Raw genomic sequence first — 25608 nt, 5'->3', positions numbered from 1 at the left:
ACTGGGGGGGTAGGGGGACTGCGGCGGGGAAGAGCAGGGAGGGCGGCGGGAGGGCAGGTAGTGCGGCGGCGAGGGCGCAGGAAGCCCGAAGCCGGGCGGTTTCCCTCTCCCAGGTCAAGCTGAGAGATGGGGGTTGGGGGGATTTAAAATCGCGCGCCTGGCAGGGGCGGGACGGCGGCCACCTGCCCTCCGGCGGGAAGGGCTGGGCAGGGCCCGCGGCGTGCAGGGTGGAGGCACCAACGGTCAGCACACAGGTGAGGTGGGGCGCGTAATCCCATCTGAGCCGGACTCTTTAGGACGAGTCCCGTCCCTGGAGCCAGAAAACCCGGTCCAGCGCCAGCGTGGACGTGCGCTTCCCGGAACGCGCTCAGGGACGCCTGCTAGGACCAGCGAGGCTGGAGGGGTCGCGATGTTGGGGGCTGAGGTTCCTCTCCCCCGGGCGGACGGCTGCTGGTAGGGGACCGCATCGCCCGGCAGGTGAGGAGGGCGCAGGTGAGCCGGGCGGGCGGGCTGCGGGCAGCGCCACCTCCTTCCGGAGGCCCTCCCTGATGGACCGGCCGGGCTCCGTGCGCCTCTGGACCTGCGGCTGAGCTCCGGGGCTGCGCCGCGCTGATTAGCTGACGCCGGGCCAAGCGCTGCACCCCCGGGCCGGACGCACCTGAATGCCGCCGGATTGCGGGGAGGGGAACGGCCCCCGGATACCGCGTGGAGGCTGTGGGAGGATGGGAATGGGTCCTGGAGGAGCAGAGCCTCCGAAATTAAGGTCTCCCAAGAGCGCGGCCGGTCATCCGCTGCGGCGAAGGGAAGGTGCCCCGTCGGTGGGTCCAGACCCGGCAGCCCCCAGTGCCCCCCGGGGGCGGTGGGAGAGGGGCCGACACCGCAGGGCCCGCCGTGCTGTGGCCGAGGGGGCAGGTCCAGGCTCTGCTTCCCGGGCAGACGCCAGAGACCCCCAGCAAGCCAAGTGCTGCGGGCAGGTCCCCCGAGAGAGGGGACTCCGCGTGGAGGGCACAGCCAGGCAGGGGGCAGGAATGCAGCTGCGCCAGAAGGGGTGGCCGCGGGGGAGGGCGCCAGGACCAGCCCAGGAACCTCGGAGACTACGGGAGACAACGGTAAGCGGTGGCTGGTTCAGATCCCAGCCCCGGAGCTGTGTGACCTCAGCAAGTTCCTTAGCCCCTTGGTGCCCGCATCCCCTGACCTGTAACATATACGTGAATGCGGGGTGGTTGTGAGTGAACACACAGCACACCGGCACATGGGTCACGACACTCAGAGGAGTTTAGATGAAGAAACAGAAAAACCCTTGGGAAGTTTCCTGTAGTCAAAGGAAGGTTTCATTTTCCCCCTCAACCGTGACAGTTTCTTGGACCAGCAGGATATGCTTTTGTTCTAGGGGTGTGGAGAGAAGGCCCCTTGGCAGTGTTCAGGGCCAACTGGGAACCAAGCAGGAATCGTATTTGTGCAGCCTGGGGTTTGAGGCTCTGGGTACAAGTCATAGTGCTTAAGCAGGAAGCAGCTGCCGGATGCTCCCAGCCCCAGGCCGCGGGGATCTTCTGATCTCTGCCTTGATGCACCTCCAGGCCCCAGTCCCTTTGAGGTCTGGCACAGCAACCTGCGTTTGACAGCATGGGCATCGGCTGATGCTGAGAGCTTCACTCTTGGTCCGAGGAAGATCTTTTCTCTTCGGGTGTACAGTCATATGTATCAAAAGGATACATTCCTTCTGAGAAATGCGTCCTTAGGTGATTTTGTCCTTGTGTGAACACAGAGTGCACACACCGACCCTGGTGGCCCAGCCCGCTGCACGCGGAGGCTGTATGTCACAGCCTGCTGCTCCCGGGCCACAAGCCTACATGGCAGGTGACTGTGCTGAACAGCGTAGGCAGCTGTGACTCACTGGTATTTGTGTATCTAAAGCCATCTAAACATAGAACAGGTGCAGTAAAAATACCGCGTTGTGATATGGGAGCACTGTGGCATTGCTTGTTGACCAAAGGTTGTTATGTGGTGCATGACAGTAGGTTCGTTTCCTGTGGGCGCTGGGAGCTAATGACCTCACACTTGCTGGCTCAAAACAACGGCAGTCTATTCTCTCTCAGCCCTGGAGGGTGGAAGCCTGCCTGGTGGAGGCGCTAGGGGAGCATCCGACCTGCCTCTCCCAGCTCCGGGTGGCCCAGGCATCCCTGTGCTTTGCTCCATTCACAACAGCAGCCTGTGTGAGCTTGTCTGACTCAAGTCACTCACACACTCAGATGCCCTTTCTGTTACAGGAGTGACTGTCCCCCACGTCCGTCTGGGGCCAGCCCCCTCACCGTATTAGTTTGCTATGGCTGTTGTAACTAAGTACCACAAACTGGGGGGCTTAACAGAAATGGATTATCTCACAGTTCTGAGGGCCAGGAGTCTGAAATCAAGGGCCACACTCCCTCTGAGGGCTTGAGGGGAGACCCCTTCCTGCCTCTCCAGCTCCTGGTGTTCCTGGCAGCCCTTTGCATTCCTTGGCTTGTGGATGCATCACCCTGATCTCTGCCCCCTAGCCACATGGCCTCTCCCTGCATGTGTCTGTGTCTCTTCTGTTCTTAGGATTATAAATCATACTGGGTTTAGGGCCAACCCTATTTCAGTGTAGCTTCATCTTAACTAATTAAACCTGCAGACACTATTTCTGAACAAGGCCAGATTCTGAGGTTCTGAGAAGGACATAAATTTGTGGGCATTGTTCACCCCAGTGCACCTTTGTGCTAGACCCGTCTTCCATTGCCTCTCAAGGACCTCATCCCAAACATACTGCTCCTCCTACACCCGGGTCCTCCTGCCCTCTTGCGTTGCTCCTGCCGACATAACTCTTTTTTTTTTTTTTTTTTTTTTGAGATGGTGTCACTCTGTCGCCCAGGCTGGAGTGCAGTGGCGTGATCTCGGCTCACTGCAAGCTCCGCCTCTTAGGTTTACACCTCAGTGGCCATGTGGCTTCTCTGTGTGGTCAAGCCTCACTTTGCCCCTCTCTTATGAGGACCTTTGGGATGACAGATAGAACCCACCTGGATGATCCAGGGAGGCCTCCCACCTCAATTTAATCCCATCAGCAAAGTCCTTTCTTTGCCACATGAGGTAATATTCACAGTATCCGGGAATGGGGACATGGGCATCTTTTGGAGGGTTGTTCAGCTGAGTACGGGATCATGTTGCAGGTCCTGTGTGTAAAATTAAAATACCTGGAGGACCAGGCACAGTGGCTCACATCTTTAATTCCAACACTTAGGGAGGCCAAGGTGGGAGGATCACTTGAGCCCAGGAGTTTGAGACCAGTCTGGGCAACAGAGCAAGACCCCATCTCTACAAATAATTTTTAAAAATTAGCCGGGCATGGTGGCACGCACCTGTAGTCCCAGCTACTCCAGACGCTGATGCTGGAGGATCTCTTGAGACCAGGAGATGGAGGCTGCAGTGAGCTATGGTTTTGCCACTGCACTCCAGCCTGGGAGACGAGCTAGACCCTGTCTCAAAACGTAAAAACTTAAAATACACAGAGAATCTCAAGGTGGCGTGGACAGTTCTGAGTGTTGGGGAGAGAACAAAAGAAGGAAAGTGCATTTTGGGTGGCAGAAAGGCCCTCCCAGCACCGTGGGCCCCTGCTTTGAAGCAACCCTCACAGAAGCTGAGCATGAGTTATGCTGGGCCCATGACACTAGTTCCCTGGGTGCACGCAGCCTAAGCCCAGCCCGCCCTGTCTGGAGCTCTCACCACCTGCCTGGCCCGTGCTCATGGGCTCACGATGGCTTCAGCTGGAGCTCGTGTCAGCTCGCGCACGGCCTCCCCAGAGGGCTCATTTGCACTTGGATGCCCTCACCTGTTCTCCCTCTGTGGCTTCAGGAACCCCGGGGTCATTACAGAGCTGGCTAAATTCATCCCTGGATGTGAGACCTGTGTTGTAGGCATCCAGGACTGTCCCAAGATGGGAGAGGCATCCAGTCATGTTAATTGAAGTGAAGACTTCTATTTACTTCCAGATACACATTCTTAACCTTCCTAGGGCCCCATTTTGACCTTTCTTCCACAACGCATTTTACCTACCACTAATAGCCCCAGTGCAGACCCCAAAGTTCCCCTGTAGGATTCATTTCCAGTGATTTGAGCCCAGCCTGAGGCAGAGCTTTCTGCTGAGTTGATCCTTACTCAGACTCAAACTGCAGAGGGCCAGGAGGAGCCCTGTTTTTTGCAATCAATACCACCTGGGGTAGGACCCAAATGTGACATCCTTTGTGTGTGGATCTGGCCTTGGCCTCCGCACTGTCTGTTCAGCAGGTCCCTCCTTTGCCTGCCAAGGCTGAGGTCCTGTACTTTGCAAAGGTCCAGGCCGTTTGGTGCAGCTACAATCAGCATGCGTGGTTTTCTCTATGAAAGCAACAGCGATCTCGTGGGGAAGGCCCTGGCAGAAAGTGCATCATGCAGGACACGGCGCAGGCGCTCCAAAGACGCCTCCTGCTCACTTCTGGCCTCCACCCCATGCCCTGCAGGATGACAGGTGGCTGTGCCTATACATAAAACACCAGACGTGACCAATGACTATCTTATAATAAATATACTTGAACTTCTCAACTAGAACACAGAAATGCTTTCGGGAAGTACAACGCGTACCACCATGTGTGGTCCTGTGCGCAGCGGCGGGAGCCTCTGCCCCGGGAGCCAGCGTGGTGGGGGGGAGAGACCCCGAGTCTCCAGAACCCAACGGAACGTGGGTCTGCAGTGACGACGCAAAAACCGAAGACGAGCAATAAAATAATAATCCAAACAGGAAAGAGACAATGTGAAGAAAGCTGCCTTTGTTCTAGGAAAAGTCTTTTTTTCCTTTTCACAGTATAGTGACTCATTTATAAAGAGGAAGTGAGTTCGGTTGAAAAATACTTGAAATATTCTCTTAGGGGGAGAAAGCAGTTCTTCACCAGCTTGGTGGGCCACTTGGCCGCGAGCTTCGAGCTCTGCCTGTTCTGAGTCAGCAGGGACAATTCTTCTTCCGAAACCAGAACCCGCTGCCTGCTGCTGAGAGGAGGGAGGGAAGGCTGTGGGCAAGTGCAGCACCCACCAGGCGGGCCGGAGATGGGGCTGGGAAGGAATCGCTTCGAGGGGGTGAGGGGAACAGCCTGCCTCTCAGTTGTCCCAGGCGCCTAAGATGCCCTGGAACCCCCACCCGATTCTGGGAGTTTTTCTCACGGAGGTGTACTGAGCAGCAGGAGACCAGACAACTCCCCTGCCTCCACCTCCCCCCGGCAGGGGGCTGGTCCCCTGGGAAGCAGGCTGGGGGTGACTCTGTGTGAACAGCGAGCTCCAGGGCCATCGCTAGAGGATGTCACCATCCTGGGCAGCACCCCCGCAGAGGAAAGGACAGGACTCCAGGCAAAAGTTAGCCAAACCCTTGCAGAGTCAGCAACCACTCCCAGGGAATTGTATCACAAAGGCTGTCCCCTGGGCTCCTGGGGCTGCCTGTGCTGGAAGCCTGAGCCCTGAGCGCAGGGCAGGTGGGGAGAGGAAAAGGTCCTCTGCCAGCCTACGGTGTGAGGAGCCCTTGGGGAAGATGGGCTTTGCAGACTTGGCACCGACACCCCCTCTCGTACTCCCAGCCACCCCCCTGGAGGCCAGGAACATTTCTCAGTTTCTTTCAGGGTGAAGGCTGCGAGTGAAGTGCCAGATACAGTGTCCCCCTCCTCCTCGGGCACCCTCCCTAGGGCAGTGGGGACTGTCCTTAACCATTCTGGGGGTGACGGTGGCCACCTCTGCAAAATGATTTCTCTTTCAGTGAGTGGGTGTCTCACGTCACTGTTGAGACACCCGAGACCCTCGGAGGGAAACCTGTGGGAAGGAGCTGCCAGCCTCCTTCTAGGAACCAGGTGACCCCAAGATCACGGCTTAGGTGCATCCAACCCTGGAAACCCTGTGAGGAGCTCTGTGGGGCCTCGCTCAGAAAGGGGGCCTGGGAAGAAGCAGCTGCCAGCCCATGGCCCAAGCCTACAGGGGCCACAGGTGTGGCCACTGGAGTGGAGGGAGGTGCCTTTGGTGGAGGAGCCTTGCAACCCTGGGTCTGGCTGCACCTGCCACATAAGAACCCTGCTGGGGTGCTGTTCTCTCACTGCTGCGTGGATGCATGGAGCCTCCGGGAACAGGCAGCAGGTGAGGCATGGCCTGTAATGCACACAGGTGTTTCTGGGTCTGCCCCCACCTTCAGCCCCGCTCACCCAGCCCCACAGAGCCTGGTACGGCCTCCAGGGAAGTGACACGGGGGGAGCAGGCTTAGGGTGAGGGGGAGGTTGTGGGAAGTCCGGCATGCAGGTGAGAGGGCTTCTGAAGAGAAAGCATCTGGCAAAGTGCTTCAGCTCAGCCCCTACCAAACTCAAATCCAGGGGAGGCCAGGCCAGCAGGACCTGTGGGCGCCACGCCTTGGCAGGTGCCAGGCAACAGGATCGTGCCATGGCAGTGACATGGGAGAATGCAGGAACCTGAGAGGTGAGAGGGAATAAGTTTCCAGAACTCACTCTCAGGCAGGAGACATGACTCAGCTGAGCCAGAAAGCGCTCGTTCCACACGAATGCACGTATGAGCAAGGCATGCCAGGTGAGTGTGGGAGTGAGGGGATGGACGGGCGGTCGGCTGGAGGGTGTGAGGTCTGGGCCGCCTGGGAAGGCTGTCGAGGGGCGAGGGCAGCTGGGAGAGGCCATGGGGGCAGCAGGAGGGGGTGCTCAGCCGCAGAGGGCACGTGGGGCAGGGCCGTGTGTTCAAGGCCCCAAAAGGTGGGGACGGCAGCCCAGGAGTGCACCATGGGGGTGCAAGCATGTGGGTGGGTGTGAGACTGATGCGTGTGTGCCTGTGATTGTGAGCACATGTGACATGCACATGCTAGTCGTGAGTGTGCTTGTGTGAGCATGTGACTGACAGTGCATGCGGGCATGTGGATGAGCGTGGCCTTGGGAATGACTGTGTGTGTACACATGAGTACACAGGCGTGTGGATGAGCGTGGCTGTGGGAATGACTGTGTGTGTGCACATGAGTACACAGGCGTGTGGATGAGCGTGACCGTGGGAACGACTGTGTGTGGATGAGTGTGACCGTGGGACTGACTGTATGTGTGCGCACATGAGCACACAGGTGTGTGGATGAGCGTGCAAGTGAGTCGTGTGAGTGTGGCTGAGTGTGAGCACACATGAGCTTATGGGTGTGCAAGGCAGGTGGGGAGACCACACGGAGTGAAAGCCTGGGGACTGCAGCCAATCCAGGGCCAGGGCGCCATGGCGCATATGGGTGTCCAGGGGCTGGAACCCAAGAAGCTGAGAGCCAGTGCTGGAGAAGGTCCCCAAGGGGAAAGGGGCGTCCTTGGGCTTCGGTGCCTTCAGGGTCTCAGGGTGGCCCTGGAGGCCGACCGCAGTCCCACTGGGGCACAGAGGCTGCTCTGGGTTTGGCTCTGCTAGGCAGACCCCATTTCCTTGGTGAACTCCGCTCTGGGTCCACGTCCCCCTTGACCCTGAACGCTTTTGGCTGCCCGGGAAATACCTCCTTATGGCCGGAATGTTGCTCCACACGCGGACAGCATTCTGTAGGGATCCGCCACGGACATCTGGGATGGTGGTGGGCTCCATCTGGGGGTGGGAGGGTGGGCCGTGGGTCAGGGGTAAGCGCCCCCCATGGGCCCCCTGGCCTCAGCCGCCAATGGCCCTGAGTGGTCAACGGACTTTCTAGCCCGACTGTGTTTCCTGTGTCCCTTTTTCTTATAAATCACCTTTGGAGAAAAAGCTGACGAATTATTTTAAACCGACAGAACAGACTCTGTGGCAATAAGATATCAAATTACAAACAGGACCTCAGGCCACAGCAGGCAAGGGTCGAGCCACGTACCCTACACTGAGAGGACGGACTCTGCCCTCACGCCACAGCTGCTTTTTCTCCAGCAGCTAAACACACACTGGCCCGGCCATGAGCAAGATTCAAATGACTGCAGCCCATCCACCCGCAGACGCAAACTGACCACGTTCCACAGCCATGACCACAGCTCTGACTGGGCAGAAGCCTGACTTCAGGAACCTCCTCCTGATAAGGGACCCCTGACCGTGGACCGGCTCCGGCCGATTTACAGAGGCTCCGCCTTGAGTGCCTTTGTGTTCCGAGAAGACCTGAGGTTTAGGGCCTCATTGCGACACACTGACGTGTTAAGACCCCACCCCAGGGTGAACACAGGTCGTATGTTACATGCATGTTTGTTCAGTACGTGTGCAGCAGGACCCCCTTCATGAACAACCTGCCGCACAGGTTTAGCCAACCCGGTCAGCACGGAGCTCCTGCCCCGGCCACCCCTCCCCTTCGAAGTGCCGCCTCCTGGCTCCTCTGGTCTTGGCAGAGGCCGTGCTTCCCAGCCTGGGGGACAGGGCCTTGCAGGCTGTGTCCCTTTACAGAAACAAAGTCTCCTGTTCTAAAAGCACAGATCTTGTGATTTTCAGTTCATGGCATTTGCTCCCCTTCCCAATGGCTGGGTTTGCATTCCAGCCACTCCATGAGATTCCAGCACCAAGGGAACCTCGACCCCGCCTGGACCCCCAGCAAAGGCTCCAGCCCACAGGTGCTGCCCACTCGGTGGGTGGGGCCCCCGCTGGCTGTGGCCCCTCCATGGAACCTGAGAGCATGAGGAACTTCCCCCTCCCGAACCTCTCCCGCCTGTCTCCTGTGGCTGAGGTGTGGCCGTCCCTCCCCAACCCTGACCCGGCCCGTCAGACCCAGAGGGGACCCATCAACTGAGCCCAAAAGTGGCTGCTCTGACAATCAGGATTCAGATGTGTGAAGAGAAGGCTGTGTGTGTGTGGTGGGGGGGAGTATGCGTGCACGTAGCGTACCTGCGTGTGGTAAGTGTGTCCCTGTGTGTGGCGCATGTGTACAGTGACTGTGTGCACATGTGCACTGTGGTGTGTGTTCACCTGTGTGTGTGATGTGCACGTGTGTGTGGAGACTGAGGGGGCGGCAGCAGGAGGTGAGCCCCCAAGGCCGTGTTCTGTGAGCACAGGAGTAGTGTGAGGTGGGACTGCCCTCCAAGGCTGTCCTCGAAGGGGCTTCATGTCCCAGGCACCACGGTCCCTGCCTGGACTGCACAGCAGCTCTCCTGGGCCCTGTGCACACCTGGAAACCAGGGACCACAGGGTTCCAGGCCTGGAGCCTGGGGTGTAGACTGAGCGCCACCCGAAGAGCCCCTTCCTCACATGGGCAGGGGTAGAGGGAGGCCCATGCGGCCCCGCACACACCTCCAGGAAGCGAGACGCGACGTCCTGGTCTTCTTTGTTCAGTACCAGATTGTCCACGAACATCCAGAAGAAGGGTCTGGGGCTGCCTGACCCGGGCCGCACGTACTGCAGGAGCCGGTGGAACTGGAACAGGTACCAGCCTGGAGGGCGTGAGGGGGCAGGGCTGAGGGGGGTCCGGAGGCAAGGGCTGGTAGTGGCGGGGTGCTGTTCAGGTGCATCTAGGCAGGGGCCCAAGGAAACTGTGGCATGAGAGCAGCACCGAGGGGGTCTATGGGATGCACCAGCCTGGGTCTGAGGGGTCCCCTGCCCCTGTTCCTCCAGCAGCAATGGAGCCCTGCCCAGTGCCGGGGCCACAGAGGTGCGAGGACCCCTCCTCCCCCAGGCAGGCCCAGAGTTGGGAAGAGACAGACAGGCAACCCCGAGGGAGGCACGGACGCAGAGCACGTGCCGTGGCACAAATACCGCCTTTTAGAGGAAGCTCCAGAGGATACGTGAGCTGCAGTGACGTGGGCACGCTAGGGACTGCACGGGGTCAGCAGGAGGCTTGGGGGGCACAGGGAAGCCTAAGTGACGGGGACACTTTGTTGCTCATGATGAGGCGTGCATGGGTGTGGAGCTAGCTCAGTGCCTCCTCCTTTATTGAGGCACCACTGACACACAGTAAGTTGCACACATTCAGTTGGACACACTGTGTGTCAGTGGAGCCTCAATAAAGCTGCTTTTGAAAAATGCTGACAATTTGCAGTTTCTGCCCTGGCATGGAGGGGTGGGGAAAGAGGAGAGGAGACGGGGTGGTGGGGACAGGGTGTCAGGACTGAAGCGTCACTCACTGGGAGGATGGTCGCAGGTGTGGCCCAGGGGAGGTGTGGCGCCGTACAGGAGATCAAAGGGCCCCCACTCCTCCACCTGCAGGACAGACGGGCATGGGCACCGAGAGGCAGCAGCAGTGGGCAAGGTCGCGTACGGTAGCACGAGATGTCCTCAGGGCCGACCCTGCTCAGCTCGCAGGGCTCACAGGCCAGGGCAAGCTGAGATGTGGAGCCCACTAGGGCAGAGCCATCCCCAGCCACCACCAGCCTCAGGGGCTGCCTGCCTGGAGCCCAGAGGAGAACGCTCCGAATCTGAGGTGAAGACTCTGTGCCACGCGTTTGGGGACTGAACTCTGCCTTTATCTTTTCTTGCTCAAATTCCTTTCTAAGGAGCGTGGGGGGAATCACAGCTTACAAACCACAAAAGCTTGTGGAATGGGTGTTTTTGAGCCGGTATATTATGGCTGTGCCATGGCGTCACATGACAGACAGCAGACCTTATTTTAACTCAAGCATTCCTTTCTACTGACTCCGAGTTTTCAGGCAAAGCTTAACTCTTTCATCCAACTGCCAACTAAAGAATCCCTAATGTAAGCTTCAAGATAGCCCGCCTTTTGGGGCTGAACCAATGCACACCTATGTATTGATTGATTGATTGATTGAATTTTTTGAGATGGGGTCTCACTCTGTCACCCAGGCTGTAGTGCAATGGTGAGATCTCGGCTCACTGCAACCTCCACCTCCTGGGCTCAAAGTGCTGGGATTACAGGCGTGAGCCACCGTGCCTGGCCCGTGTACTGATTTCTGATTCTACCTGCAGTTCCCATCTCCCTGAAATGTATAAAACCAAAACTGTTACTGACCGCCTTGGGTGCACTTCCTCGGGACCTCTTAAGACTGTGTTTCCCAGGCCATGGTCACTCTTACTGGCTCAGAATAAACCTATTTAAATACTTTGGCAGAATTTGGTTTTTCTGTCTGCCATCCCATTGCCCTTGGAGAACCAGTCCTGGGAGGCCCAACCCAATGCACAGACTGTCATCCGTGAACACGGCAGGCGCTGTCCACAGCCCTCCAGGAGCTAATGTCAAGGGCAGAGCCTTCCCTGCTGAACAGAAACAGCCCCGCAGAGCACCAGTGACCAGGCTGCTCCATGGCCAAGCTGGAAGAAGACAAAACACAGCCACCCAACAATCTTGCCTGAACACAGACACGACAAGGGTGCCCTTTAGTCCCAAAAAGTGACCAAGGGGAGGCTGTGAGCAACGCTGGCTTCATTAACAGTGATGGCCCTCACTCTGTCATTCTTCTTAAATAAAAATTAATGGCTAGGCACGGTGGCTAATGCCTATAATCCCAGCACTTCAGGAGGCCAAGGCGGGTGGATCATCTGACGTCAGGAGTTCAAGACCAGCCTGACCAATATGGTGAAACCCCGTCTCTACTAAAAAATACAAAAAATTAGCTGGGCGTGGTGGCGGGTGCCTGTAATCCCAGCCGAGAGGCCCCCGTGTGTTCGGGACTCCTCCCAGCGCCTGCCGCCGCCTCCTTGCCCACCTCATCCTTGACATCTCCTCTGAGGAAGCTCGCACCCCTGCTCCCAGTGCAGCGTCCGAGAGTGCGCGGCGGTACTCACATCCTTCCTCACTGTGTCTGTGACATCATCCAGATGCTTCAGCTGTCCCGGGTCAGAACCGCTTTCCAAAAAGCCCAAACTCGTCAGCTCTGGATGGGGAGAGACCAGAAGGGCCCAGAGGGTGAGCGTGGATTGTGCCTCTACAGGGACTTGAAAAGGCTGACGGCTGATCGAAGGACCCTCCTACCATTAAGGAGCCAACTTTATATTTTTGTTGTTGTTTTTGAGGTGGAGTCTCACTCTGTCGCCCAGGCTGGAGTACAATGGTGCAATCTTGGCTCACTGCAACCTCCGCCTCCCAGGTTCAAGCGATTCCCCTGCCTCAGCCTCCTGAGTAGCTGGGACTACAGGTGTGCGCCACCACGCCCAGCTAATTTTTTTGTATTTTTAGTAGAGACGGGTTTTCACCATTTTGGCCAGGCTGGTCTCCAACTCCTGATCTCAAATGATCCACCCACCTCAGCCTCCCAAAGTGTTGGAATTACAGGCGTGAGCCACTGCACCCCACCCAACTTTATCTTTTTAATGATGTGGCAAGAGGATTAAGGATGGAGGTTTTTGTCTCGTAACAAGCTAAACAAGCAAACATCGCCACGTATTGATTTAGGAACGTCAAGCACGGCCAGGCACAGAGGCTCAAGCCTGTAATTCCAGCATTTTGGGATTCCAAGGCGGATGGATTAGCTGAGGTCAAGAGTTCTAGACCAGCGTGGCCAACATAGTGAAACCCCATCTCTACTAAAAATACAAAAATTAGCTGGGCGTGGTGGCAGGCACCTGTCATCCCAGCTACTCGGGAGGCTGAGGCAGGAGAATCACTTGAACCCGAGGGGTGGAGGCTGCAGTGAGCAGATTGTGCCATTGCACTCCAGCCTGAGCAACAGATTGAGACTTTGTCTCAAACAAAACAAAACAAAAAGGATGTCAAGCACTGTGTTACAGCGCCAGGCATTTCTGGGATGCGACGTCACCTCTGGCTAGGAAATCCACAGAGCGGTGGAGTCCACTCCACTCTGCAGCTGGTGTGAGCTGCAGAGCCCTGGAACGGCCTTGGAGGAGGCCCCGGCTTCCTCAGCCCCGCCCGGGCAGCAAGGCCTTGGGCAGGCTGTGCGGGCGCTGTGGGATCAGGCTGCTGGTCAGCTGCCCGGGGCAGATACGTGCTCCCGCACAAGGCTGCTCTGAGACACTGTGGGCATTAGTGGGTGTCCCAGGGGGACCCATCCCTTACGGACACGGCCAGAGGAGAGAGAGTGTCTTCATGGATTCGGCTGTGCCTGCGAGGCCCAGAAGACAGTGGGATTTCCAAAGGCCCCAGCGCGGGGTCAGCATGGGCCCAGCGTGGGGAGGGGTGCAGGACACCAGCGGCTGGCCGGCCTCGGGGAGGGTGTGGGGAGCCCAGGGGGGCGGCCTGAGGGGCAGTCAGGTGTGTGGAGGCATCCTTCCGTGTGTGTCTTTGGGACATCACTGACTTACCTTTCTTGATGTCTTCAAAAAGAGACAGCACGCGGACCGGCTCTCTCCTCCACACAGGCACGGTTTCAAACATCTCAAGGGGACTCTCCTATTTATTAGAAAACCAAAACAAGGCATTGTGCCAGCCACTTGGTTACAGAGCCCTCGAGATGCAATGAAAATTCTTCCCTGGATGAACACTCAACGTGAGACTCACCGGAGACACACCTAAGATGCACCTGCCGAGGCCTGACTGGGCCTGTCCTGACCAGCACTGCCCCCGAGGAAGGCCAGCTCCACCCCCTGCCCCAGCCTTGGTCTCCCGCTCTGACCTCCAGCTGTCTCCAGCCAACAGACAGTAGGTGTGGAGGGGTTTGCTGATTTACTTTTATTTTTATTTTTATTTTTATTTTTGAGATGGAGTCTTGCTCTGTCACCCAGGCTGGAGTAAGGTGGTGCAATCTCAGCTCACTGAAACCTCCACCTCCCGGGTTAAAGCGATTCCCCTGCCTCAGCCTCCCAAGTAGCTGGGACTACAGGCACACGCCACCACGCCCAGCTAATTTTTGTATTTTTAGTAGAGATGGGATTTCACCATGTTGGCCAGGATGGTCTTGCTCACCCAGGCAGCTTCCAGAACGTCGGAGAAGAGAGCCCCAAGGCCAGAGATACCGGGGAGAGGTGAGCCTCGGGGACAGGTGAGGCCCTGTGGGTTGCCCTGCCCTTGCCAACCTGATGGACCAGGCGGGCAGCCAACTCTGGCCTCATGTGCTCCCTGTTAAAGGGCCAGCCCCCCAGGGCCCAAAACTCAGGGACCTCAGCTTTCAGAGCGCTAGGCTCTGTTCCTATAAAACACCATCCCATCTGACCCTTTCCTTCGAATCGGAGCAGGCTGAAGCTTGCTAGGCAGGGAGAGATGACTTGGTTCAACCTTAACAAATGTGAGCTGGCCGGGCGCGGTGGCTCAAGCCTGTAATCCCAGCACTTTGGGAGGCCGAGACGGGCGGATCACGAGGTCAGGAGATCGAGACCATCCTGGCTAACACGGTGAAACCCCGTCTCTACTAAAAAAAATACAAAAAACTAGCCGGGCGAGGTGGCGGGCGCCTGTAGTCCCAGCTACTCGGGAGGCTGAGGCAGGAGAATGGCGTGAACCCAGGAGGCGGAGCTTGCAGTGAGCTGAGATCCAGCCACTGCACTCCAGCCTGGGCGACAGAGCGAGACTCCGTCTCAAAACAAACAAACAAACAAACAAACAAACAAACAAACAAAAACAAATGTGAGCTGGAGGCCAGTGCGGTTTCATGCTCAGCTCAGGGGTCCCTTGCTCCACGCTGGCTGCCTCACCGGGGGCCACACCCCTTCTGTAGGAGCTTCCCATGGCTGGCCTGCAAATTGAAACAGACTGGAGGGGCTGGGCCCGTGGCTTATGCCTGTCATCCAAGCACTTTGGGGGGCCGAGGTAGGTGGATCACTTGAGGCCAGGAGTTGGAGACCAGCCTGGCCAACATGGTGAAACCCCATCTCTACCAAAAGTACAGAATTAGCCAGGTATGGTGGCGGGTGCCTGTAATCCCAGGTACTCGGGAAGCAGGAAGGAGAATCGCTTGAACCTGGGAGGCTGAGGTTGCAGTGAGCCAAGATGGTGCTACTGCACTCCAGGCTGGGTAACAAGAGCGAAACACTATCTCAAAAATAAAAAAATAAAAAACAGACCAGGGGACTTAGCACAGCAGAAATTATTCTCTCACAGCTCAGGAGGACAGAGGTTTTGAAGTGAAGGTGTGCCGGCAGGCATGCCTCCCTCAGAAGGTGCCAGGCGAGGACGTGCCAGGCCTTGCCCTCAGCTCCTGGGGCTGCTGGCACCCGTGGCTGGTGGATGCCTCACTCCAGTCTCTGCTTCCATCATCACATGGCTGTCTTCCCCGTCTCCATTTTCTAAGTCTTTTACAGGGACACTAGCCGCTGCACTGAGGGCCCACCCTAGACCTGGAATGATCTCATCTCGTGACTCTTAACATCTGCAAAAACCCTATTTCCCAGTAAGATCACATTCACAGGTACGGGGCTGGGGACTTGGGTGTACCTCTCAGAGGGACACAATTCCACCTTCTCCGCCTTTGTCTGCGGTTCCTGCTGGGCTCCCCCCCAGCTTCTCAGCTGGACTCCCAAAAGGGCCCACCCCTGGCCAGCATAGGCCCAGGCGTTTGTTCCTGAGGACTGGACTTTGAGACGTGCTGAGGACTTGCCAGCCACCCTCTCCTGGCCCCTCTCCTACTGCTACCAGGGCCTCGTTCCTAGGCTTGGAAGCAACAAAACTGCCGTGCCAGAGCAGTTTACCCAAAGCCACCATCGAGTGGAAGCTGCTATCGGAGAGGAAACCAGGAAAGAGCGTTCGCTCCCAAGCCTGCAGCTGTGGTGCCCATCGGCGCGCCTGCATTCTGCAGCAGGAACCAAGGGAAGGCCGTAAGCCAGGGCCTGCTGCCGCCGGGTCCTGCCCCTCCGCGGGCTCCTTACCGACTCTCGGTCGTAGAAGGCCTTGAGCTGACCGCGCCACTTCCTCCGGCGTTGCAGCAGCCCGCTTCGTGAGAAGGGCAGGCACAGGAAGCACACCCAGTTGCTCATGGCATGCACCTTCCCCGAGGTCCCGGGGCCGACCAGGCTATCCACACACTCAAAGCAGTAGCATCTAGGGTCGAACAGAAAACCACAGCAGCGGACATGACAGCCCGCCTATGCCGAGGATGGCGGAGGTGGGGCTGAGCCCTGTTTTGGAGGGAAAAGTCACACTAGAGCTCCCTTTGGGAAGACCAGGTGGTAGACTGGGAAGAGGAACACGGTCCTTCCTAGGGGCACAGAGTGACAGGAGCCTAGCCAGGTGCAGAAGACAGGGAGGTGGATTCGCAGGCAATGACAGATCCAAGGAAGCCCCTAAGGCACCTGTCTGCCCCCAAACTCGAGCCTGCAGAAACAGGGTGGGACTCCCAGCAAAACCAAATGTAGTAACACCAGCTGGAGGAGAGAACTTGAGGTGGGAGGAGCTGTAAATACGAGGATGGCCCAGAAGGACTGAGGGGAGGAGCCCACGGAGGGAGTTGAGGCAGGGGAGTAACGAACGAGGGGTGAACATGCCCCTTGTCACCCCGGTCATGACTGGCAGCCTGGGGTGTGGGGTTTCCATCACTCCCCTGCACAGTGATGTGGCAATACCAATACTGAAAACAAAAATCACAATTGCCAACCGCAGACACCCGCCTCCCATTGCTGAGGGCTCTATGCCAAATGACACATTTGAGACAGAAATCAGAAGCTCTCAGGGAAATCATCCATTTGGGAGGAAAATCCACCCACACTCCAGAATGAGTAGTTGAAAGGATGAGTGTGTCCTCAGCCCCTTCACCGCCCTGGGCAGGCCCCTCGCCTCACCGGGTGCAATCGGGGTTTCCGCAGATGAGCAGCGTCTCTCCGGAGCAGCAGATGGAGCAGTAGGATTGGTACCCATCATCGTCGTACAGGAAGAGGGCATCCAGGAACTTGTCCTTGGAAGGAGCAAAGCAAGGCTGGCTTGTGTCATCCCTGCTCTGAGGCCACGAGGGAGTCACACCCATTCCCCTTGCCTACCTTACACGGGGCGCATATCCCTCCCTCAAACAGAGGGTGCTGCGTGTGAACCTGGAGACTTCCGCAGCAGAGACAGATGTCTAAAGGAAACATTCAAAACACGTGTTTTCCCAGTGCTGTCAAATGCGGCGGATGACTTAGGAATAAATTCAGCCAAACAAGTATGAGGCTTACACACTGAAAACTGCAAAGCATTGTTGAAAGATGTTAAGGAAGGTGGAACAAAATGGAAAGATATCCCATGTTCATGGATCAGAAGACTTAATATTGGCTAGGTATGGTGGCTCATGCTTGTAATCCCACCACTTTGGGAGGCTGAGGCGGGCAGATCACCTGAGGTCAGGAGTTCAAGACCAGCCTGGCCAACATGGTGAAACCCCGTCTCTACTGAAAACACAAAAGTTAGCCAGGCATGGTGATGGGTGCCTGTATTCCCAGCTACTTGGGAGGCTGAGGCAGGAGAATTGCTTGAACCTGGTAGATAGAGGTTGCTATGAGCCAAGATCCGGCCTCTGCACTCCGGCCTGGGGGACAGAGTGAGACTCTGTCTCAAAAAAAAACAAAAAAACAAAACTAATATTGCTAACATAGCATGAGTCCCCAAATGGATCTGCAGACCCTTCTCAAAATCCCAGCTGGCTTTTTGGCAGCAGTTGACCGGCTGATCCTAATTCATATGGAAATGCAAGGGATCCAGAAAAGGCAAACCCATGTTGAAAGAAAGTCGAGGAGTGGTTGCCTCGAGTTAAAAGAAGGGAAGCAAGAAGGGGGAATTCAGAGTGACTGTTACTAGATATGAGTTTTCTTTTGGGGTTGATGAAAATCTTCTAAAATTAGATGGTGATGACGGTTGTTGACTCTGTAAATAAACTAAAATACACTGAACTGTATGCTTTAAACAAAGCTACAGGGGCCTTGGGAGGGGGAGAAGGGATACATGTGGCACAGTGGTGTCCACTGCCTTCTTCCAGGATCTCACTGTCACCCAGGCTGGAGTGCGTGGTGTTATCATAGCTCATTGCAGCCTCAACCTCCCCAGCTCAAGCAATCCTCCCACCTCAGCCTCCTGAGTAGCTGGGACTACAGGTGCACACCACCATGCCTGGTTAATTTTTATTTTTATTTTTTTGTAGAGACAGAGTCTCACTATGCTGCCTAGGCTGGTCTCAAACTCCTGGGCTCAAATGCTCCTCCCACCTTGTTCTCCCAAAGTGCTGGGATTATAGGTGTGAGCCACTCTGCCCCACCTCTTTTGCCTGGTGGGGCAAGCATGCAAATACTCACCTTCTATATTTCGCTGGTTAACCTTGACTTCATATGCAATCAGATCTGGAAAAGAAGATAAGAGGTAGCCCCTTTCTTCTTCCTCTGATCTCTTCATTTAAAATCGGCCCAGAAGTGAGCATCACACATTCATTTTCCAAAGTCACAGGAGCCTGAGGTCCCCTGCCATCCCGCCCTCCCACCTTATCTTGGTGTGTTTAAATGACTATGCCTGGGGGAAGGCTGTGGGTGGGGAATCTCCTGCCCCAGTCTGGGTGTCTGAATAATGCATGAATACTACAGAAGCCTGGAACTCCAGACCCCGTCCAGGCCTGGGGTCATCATCCTAAGCGACTGGTCCAATAAGCAGATATGCCCTCACCTCTGCCTTCCCCGGGTGAAACGGGGCTTGAGAGCTCACTGGATCCCACCAAGATCACGTCCATGCTGGGCTCGGCCTCTGGGTCCAGGGCTGGGATGGCCGCCATGGGGATGCCGCGTCAGGACACAGGACACGCGGACACAGGTGTGAGAAACCCGTCAGCCCCTGCTCAGATCCCCGACGCACCCCAGCACGGGAAGCAGCTTGCTGAGCAGACCCTGCCTAGCTCAGGCCACCTGCACCCCTACAGTGACACCCACCTGCCCAACCCAGGGATGACGGGCAGGACAGCCAAAGCCAGTACCAGCCCTGAGAGGGGCTCGAGGGTCCCCTGAGGCGTGCCCCCAACCTGCCTGGCCCTGCTGCAACATGGAAGACGGGTGGTTCAATTCACCCCAGAAAGGGGAGGGCAGGGGCCTCATGAGGACGGGGGGCCAATGGCCGCTGCAGCCCCTGCTTGCCTCTGGGCCCAGCCTTCGACCCCCTCAGAGATCCCCATGCTCCAGCCACCCACAGTGTCCCCCAGGCTCAGCAGGGACCCCTGGGGATGGTCTTGGCCAGCCGCACCCTTGAAGGCAGGACGATCAGGGAGTGGAAGAGAGACTCACAGGTTTCACAGGGCTGCTGCCACGGCTCCGGGTACAGCCAGCTGGTGGGCTCGAGGTTCCAGCGGTCCAGGGCCTCCAGGCTCAGGGTCCCCGGGGAGGACTGGGCCATGGAACGAGGGACGGCGCAAGCAAAGAATGAGCTGGAAGGATCCAGGCCCACCTGGGACAGCGGGAGGCCAGAGGGCACCAGGCTGTGGGGGCGAAGAATCTGGGCGTGTCCCGCGGGGGCGGGAGGGGCGGGGGCGGGGCAGCCCTTCAGTGCCGGTGTGCAGTGGGAGGGGCGAGGAGCTGCTGGGGGTCACTTGGGGTGGGGAGCTAGGAAGCTGGGGGAGGGGCAGGGAAATGGAATCCTCAGGTGGGGTGGGTTAAGAGCTCAGTGGGGCTGGGGGATTGGGGTGCAGAGGATGGGGCCCTCAGGGTGGAGTGAGGGGTGGGGTTTAGGGACCTCAGTGGGGACGGGGTTCAGGGGAGGGGTGGAGATGGGAGGACTGGGGATGGAGCAGATGAGGGGGGTTTCAGTAGAGGGGGGCCCCTGGGGTGGGGTGGAGGATAGGGGTGGCTGTGGGGTTGGGGCAGGGCGCTCAGAGGTGGGGCTTAGGAAGGTCATGGGGTGGGCTTCGGGGCAGGGGTGGGGAAAGGGATGAGGGTGGAGGGGTGGAGGGGTGGAGGGGTGGAGTAGGGCAGGGCTGGGGGTTGGGTGGAGTTCGCCCCCTGGGGGGAGGTGGATGAGGATCAAGTGGAGGTGGCCCTCAGGGCAGGGTGGGTGGGTGGAGGGCGGGGCTTAGGGAGATCGGTTGGGGGATTAGGAAGGGAGTGGGGGTGGGGGTGGATGGTGACTTGGAGATGGGGGCATTCAGGGGAGGTGGTCCTCTGGCAGGATGGGGGTGATGATAGGGTGGGGGTGGGCACTCAGGGGCAGGGCTGGGGGCGGGGGCGGGGTTCAGGGCAAGGGTAGGGACTGGGTGAAAGTAGGAATGGGGATGTGAGGCGGAGGATGGGGATTTCAGTGGAAGTGGCCTTTAGGGCAGGATAGGGGTGGAGAATGGGGTGGGGATGGGCCTTAGGGAGCTCAGGGTGGGGCGGGATGTGAGTGGCGGTGGAGGTAGATGGTGAGGAGATGGGGGTGTTCAGGGGAGGTGGCCCTCTTGGCGGGATAGAGGGAGGGACGTTCAGGAGACGGGCTTGGGAGCTCAGTCTGGAGCCCCAGGTTTGGGGGGCAGCTGTGGGGAAGAGAAGGAGACCTGAGGGGTGGGGTAAGGGGTGTTGGGTGGGGAATGTCAGGGCAGGTCGGGGGCTGGGGATCTGGGTGGGGGTGGAAGGTGGGAGCAGGAAGATGGGGAAGGCAGAGAGGCACTGTGGGAGGTACAGGGTGGGTTGGGAAGGGGGACTTTGTTGGGGGGACGCTGGGGGCTTCAGAGCAGGGGGCGGAGGGCCGTTGGGCAGGGCTGGAGCCACAGGACAGTTATGGTGGTGCTAGAAAGTGGGAGAAGACCCTTGCGGGAGGTAACCCCCCTGAAGTGTGGGCTGGGCCTGGTGACTTCCTCTTGCAAGTACCACATGAGGGATCACCACACAGGGGCAGCCTGATGGCCCCTTGGCCCCTGGCCCAGGCTGGCATCTCAGGGAGGATTTGCCTGGGTGGGTGCCCCACACTGGGGCTTTCTCCCCCTGCCCACAGCCCAGCCTCTCCAGGAGTGAACTGCTGGGTCCCAGCGGAGGCTGCCCAGTGCCTGAGCCTTCCTCCCTGGAGCTGTCAGGCCGCCCTACAGGGGGGTCTGAGAAACTCGCAGCCAGAGGACCCTGAGGCACTGCGACCATGAAGTGTCACGTGGGACCCCGGTGGATCCCGGGACAGAGAGGGGCGGTAGCGAAAGGAAAATCTGAATAAAATCTGGCTCGTTGGCTGTAACTCTGCGTGTCTGCAGGTTTGTTCGCATAACCACGGTGTCCATGGCGGCCTGAGGGCTGGGTGGGGTTGCGGCAGTTCTGGACCAGCGCCTCAAGATTTGTGTAACTTTAAAGCTGTTCCAACATAGTTTCTTTTTTTAATGAAAAAAAGTGAAGGGAGAGAATATTGATGATGACAATGAGATCACTTCCCTGTGTTTGAGTAAAATGATCTTGATTGTTTCCTCCTCCTTTTACTCCAAAGAGCTTTGATTTTTAAGGAGCTCACTGGATTGAAAGTGATTAGAAGGAGCCAGCGGGTACAGGCCCATCCGTCCCCTTACCCCAGCCCCACACCCAGCCTCCGCTGCCCTGTAGTGCTGTTCCCACCAGCACACGTGCAAAGGCGGGAATTCCTGGGGACTGGTTTTGTCTCCAAGGAAGGGCAGTTTTCTTTTTTCTTTCTTTTTTTTTTTTTGAGACAGAGTCTCACTGGTCGCCCAGGCTGGAGTGCAGTGGCGTGATCTCGGCTCACTGCAAGCTCCGCCTCCCGGGTTCACGCCATTTTCCTCTCGAGTTGCTGGGACTACAGGCGCCCGCCACCACGCCCGACTAATTTTTTGTAGTTTTCGTGTTAGCCAGGTTGGTCTCCATCTCCTGACCTCGTGATCCGCCTGCCTCGGCCTCCCAAAGTGCTGGAATTACAGGTGTGAGCCACTGTGCCTGGCCTCTTTTTTCTTTTTCTTTTCTTTTTTCTTTTTTTTTTTTTTTTGAGATGGAGTCTCGCTCTGTCGCACAGGCTGGAGTGCAGTGGCACGATCTCAGCTCCCTGCAAGCTCCGCCTCCCGGGTTCACGCCATTCTCCTGCCTCAATCTCCCGAGTAGCTGTGACTACAGGCACCTGCTACCATGCCCGGCTTGTTTTTTGTATTTTTTTTTTTTTTTTTTTTTAGTAGCGACGGGGTTTCACCGTGTTAGCCAGGATGGTCTTGATCTCCTGACCTCATGATTGACCTGCCTCGGCTTCCCAAAGTGCTGGGACTACAGGTGTGAGCCACTGTGCCCAGCTTCCAGAAGGGCAGTTTTCTAACTTCACACTCCAGAACCTCCTGCAGTAAAGGAAGGTTCTGTCCAGGGAGGGTGCTCTGGCGTAGGCCACAGGACAGGAAGCCCCTCGCGTCCATCAGAGCCCCCAGTCCCTGCGCACCCCACTGCAGCTCAGCAGAGACCAGAGCGGGCCCAGCAGGAGAGAGGCCCAGCAGGAGAGAGGCCGGGTGCTCTGCAATGGGCCCCAGAAGAGCCGGCCTCTCATGGGAAGCTCTCTGGGAGCTCAGTCCCTGAGGCCCCCACTGGCACCAGCCCTGTGATATAGCCACCAGCACACCGACCTCAGGTGCTGGGCACTGGGGGACCTCTGGCCTCACTCTCCGATGCCCCAGGAAGTCCCAAGGCCACAAACATGGCAGGGTGCGTCTTAAAGCTCCCCAGGCAGGGCTACAGGAGCTGATGGAACACAGTCCCCGCTGTGTGGCTGTCCTTCCCTGGCACTCATGGGTGCATCTGGCGCCTTCCTTCTGCATGAGCTCCCATGCCCTCACCCAGCCCGGAAGCCACCTGTGTGCTGGCTTGATGGGGTGACCCACAGCTCACTACACATTGATTTCTGGTGCTGTTGACCTAGGGGTCTGGAAAGGCCCTCTGACTCAACCTGGCCTTGGCCCGGGCCCAGCTGGACTCGCGGTGGCCACATACAGCCAGGGCCATGAGGGTCAGGGAGAAAGGACAGGACGGCAGCCTCCGCTGTGGAAGCCCCAGGGGCCTGGGTGTGGTCACTGAAGCCTCACCCAGACCTGCTGACCGATGCACTGACCCCAGCAGGAAGAGATTGTCTCACCTCTGCCTGATCAATCTACAGACAGCAGGAGCCAAAGCCCAGCATCTGGGGACACGCTCATGTCCTTGGGCCTCTGAGGGGCAGACTGAGGTGGTGATCACGGCAGGAGAAGGACGTGTGGTGACCCCTCCACATTCAGTGGCCACATTGAGTCACGTGACCCACCCAGCTGTAGTGGGGTGGGAGGTGGTGATGCTTCGTGTTTGTGGAGTGAATGAACGAATGAGCAAACATTCATTCTTCTCCTGAAGACGGACTGCCGAACTGCCGCTGGACTTAGAGGTGACGTGAGCCCTTGTGTCGTTTGACCTAGAGAGAACTGCAAGAGCCCCAGGGCCCACGGTCCGCAGACTGCTCTCCAGTGCCACACCCAGGCCTGCGGCTGACGTGTGGCACGATGGACGAAGCTGATGCTTTGATATTGAGAAAGACAAGCCTGGGAGTGGACCCAGCACCCATAGCGAGGGCCTGGTTCTCTTTTGCAGACGTCAGCAGCCTCGCAGAGCAGATGTCAGACAAGGCTGTTCGAGACAAAAATAAGGCAAGTGAAAAAATAAGGCCACTTCCAAATCGTGGCTCCCACAAAAACAAGGTCCCGGGGCCACCTATAAAAATGACCAAGCATCCCCCTCTTCTGGCTGAAAGGGGTGCGTGCAGTCTCTTCCCGGACGCTAGTTGGGGTTCACTGAGGCTCCCCATTGAAGAACCGCAGCCCTCCTAGCGGAGCCCGGTACAGAGTTGCCGCGGTGAGCACAGTCAGATCGTCAGGGACACGCCGCGGTCACAGTTTGCATCTTTGTATTAGAGTCTCTGAGAATCCCGAAATACTATGTCTGCTTCACCCGTTACATTACCCACCATTTCCCCCAAACGTACGAAGTAAAGGAAATTTCCCTTATGGTACCTTTGTAAAAGCCGTGTACGAAATTGTGTTCTCGAAAACACGAGTTTTATTATTTGTGCATGCGTCACATCTTTTCGTAGCTCAATATTAAAAAGCTGCAAAGTGGGAACAGTGAAGTGGTGCCAGACTGTGTAGCCCCAATACTACTGAGCTGTGACATAAAATCTCTGGCAAAGGCCGGGCGCGGTGGCTCAAGCCTGTAATCCCAGCACTTTGGGAGGCCGAGACGGGCGGATCACGAGGTCAGGAGATGGAGACCATCCTGGCTAACACGGTGAAACCCCGTCTCTACTAAAATACAAAAAACTAGCCGGGCGAGGTGGCAGGCGCCTGTAGTCCCAGCTACTCAGGAGGCTGAGGCAGGAGAATGGCATAAACCCGGGAGGTGGAGCTTGCAGTGAGCTGAGATCCGGCCACTGCACCCCAGCCTGGGCGACAGAGCAAGACTCTGTCTCAAAAAAAAAAAAAAAAAAAAAAAAAAAAAAAATCTCTGGCAAAGCTTAAGTCTCTCTTCTCTGTCCCTTTCATTTTTTTTGTAATCTTTGGTTGTTTTTTCTTATTAATTTGAAAGCTTCTTTGTGTGTAAAAGATATTGACTCATATAATCCTTGATATATGTAACAAATATTTTCTTCATTTTGTTAACCTATTTTAATGTTTAATGGTATTATTCTGTGCAAGCATATTACATTATCATTTAGTCAGGTCTATGAGTCTTTTTTTTTTTTTTTTTTTGAGGAGTCTCACTCTGTTGCCCAGGCTGGAGTACAATGGTGTGATCTTCACTCACGGCAACATCTGCCTTCTAGGTTCAAGCAATTCTCTGCTCAGCCTCCCGAGTAGCTGGGATTACAGGCATGTACCACCACACCCAGCTATTTTTAGTGGAGACGGGGTTTCACCATGTTGGTCAGGCTGGTCTTGAACTCCTGACCTCATGATCTGCCTGCCTTGGCCTCCCAAAGTGCTGGGATTACAGGCGTGAGGCACTGTGGCCTGCCTTGTCTATGAGTCTTGTTTTAGATTTCCATTCTTCCTAACACATTTAAAAAGTTCCTCTTCACCCCAAGATGGTAGAAGCACGCACCTTTATTTTCTTTGGGTATTTTATTTCATTTTTTCCATTTCATCTTTTCATGTCTTCATTTAAGTCATTTTATATATTAATTCTAATTGGAATAGTTTTAATGTTTGCCATGGCTTTTGCAAATTACTATCTAGTTCTGTCAAGACCACTTATTGAATACACCCTCCATTCTCTGATGCATTCAAAACCATGTGTCAGTCACCTGCGTCTCTGAACACCTGGGTCTCAGGCTTTGCATTTCCCTCCAGGGGTGTGTCAGTGTCTGCCTACAGCACTGGCTGTAGCTTTACACATTTAAACACCCTGTGCCTTGTGACAGTCTTAGAAGTGTCTCGTCTCTTGGCCGGGCGCGGTGGCTCAAGCCTGTAATCCCAGCACTTTGGGAGGCCGAGACGGGCGGATCACGAGGTCAGGAGATCGAGACCATCCTGGCTAACACAGTGAAACCCCGTCTCTACTAAAAAATACAAAAAAAAAAAAAATAGCCGGGCGAGGTGGCGGGCGCCTGTAGTCCCAGCTGCTCCGGAGGCTGAGGCAGGAGAATGGCGTGAACCAAGGAGGCGGAGCTTGCAGTGAGCTGAGATCCGGCCACTGCACTCCAGCCTGGGCGACAGAGCGAGACTCCGTCTTAAAAAAAAAAAAAAAAAAAAAGAAGTGTCTCGTCTCCTGTTCACTCACCTTCCAAAAGAACATTAAATCAAGTTCTTTGAAAAATCCCATTGGTAATTTGATTGGAATGGTATTAGATTTACACACTAATTAAGGAGTTAAATCCAGGCTGGGCACGGTGGCTCACGC

At 56.7% G+C, this 25608-nt stretch overlaps 1 protein-coding gene and 2 long non-coding RNA genes across 10 annotated transcripts; 2 read left to right on the top strand and 1 right to left on the bottom strand.

Annotated features, from left to right (window-relative positions):
- The first annotated feature begins 5 nt into the window (after positions 1–5).
- On the top strand, positions 6–11411 carry LOC106997222 (uncharacterized). 5 transcript variants are annotated; one of them, XR_013414841.1, is made up of 6 exons: positions 6–477; positions 5789–6159; positions 6390–6600; positions 9310–9399; positions 9592–9758; positions 10180–11411. It is a non-coding gene; the product is annotated as an uncharacterized LOC106997222 (long non-coding RNA). The 5 variants fall into 5 exon arrangements; XR_003727846.2 differs by having other exon boundaries at positions 9589–9758; XR_013414839.1 differs by lacking the exon at positions 9592–9758 and having other exon boundaries at positions 7933–9399.
- On the bottom strand, positions 4798–19246 carry DNMT3L (DNA methyltransferase 3 like). 4 transcript variants are annotated; one of them, XM_001118368.5, is made up of 11 exons: positions 18431–18687; positions 18070–18114; positions 16786–16865; positions 16591–16703; positions 15682–15853; positions 13186–13273; positions 11713–11801; positions 10098–10173; positions 9268–9407; positions 7535–7620; positions 4798–5034 (listed from the first exon to the last, which is right to left on the bottom strand). In XM_001118368.5, the coding sequence occupies exons 1-11, from the start codon at positions 18534–18536 to the stop codon at positions 4866–4868; spliced, it is 1164 nt and encodes a 387-aa protein (XP_001118368.2). In that variant the 5' UTR covers positions 18537–18687; the 3' UTR covers positions 4798–4865. The 4 variants fall into 4 exon arrangements, with proteins under 4 accessions (XP_001118368.2, XP_028701114.2, XP_077851694.1 ...); XM_028845281.2 differs by having other exon boundaries at positions 4798–5031; XM_077995568.1 differs by lacking the exon at positions 4798–5034 and having other exon boundaries at positions 6741–7620.
- Positions 13396–16751, top strand: LOC144339609 (uncharacterized). Its single transcript, XR_013414852.1, has 3 exons — positions 13396–13526; positions 15108–15224; positions 16615–16751. It is a non-coding gene; the product is annotated as an uncharacterized LOC144339609 (long non-coding RNA).
- Positions 19247–25608: the final 6362 nt, after the last annotated feature.

The sequence above is a fragment of the Macaca mulatta genome, chromosome 3 (assembly GCF_049350105.2).
Source record: "Macaca mulatta isolate MMU2019108-1 chromosome 3, T2T-MMU8v2.0, whole genome shotgun sequence".
Taxonomy (NCBI): domain Eukaryota; kingdom Metazoa; phylum Chordata; class Mammalia; order Primates; family Cercopithecidae; genus Macaca; species Macaca mulatta.
The sequence above is the reverse complement of the archived record's forward strand: the minus strand, read 5'-3'. Positions and strand labels throughout refer to the sequence as shown.

What these genes read in the sequence shown, in the direction of transcription:
- DNMT3L (XM_077995568.1), bottom strand. Translation starts at nt 18,536, where the DNA reads ATGGCGGCCATCCCAGCCCTGGACCCAGAGGCCGAGCCCAGCATGGAC. An exon ending in TTCACCCGGGGAAGGCAGAG is followed by an intron (nt 18,115 to 18,430) that starts GTGAGGGCATAT and finishes CTTCTTTTCCAG; the next exon opens with ATCTGATTGCATATGAAGTC. An exon ending in TAACCAGCGAAATATAGAAG is followed by an intron (nt 16,866 to 18,069) that starts GTGAGTATTTGC and finishes TGTTTCCTTTAG; the next exon opens with ACATCTGTCTCTGCTGCGGA.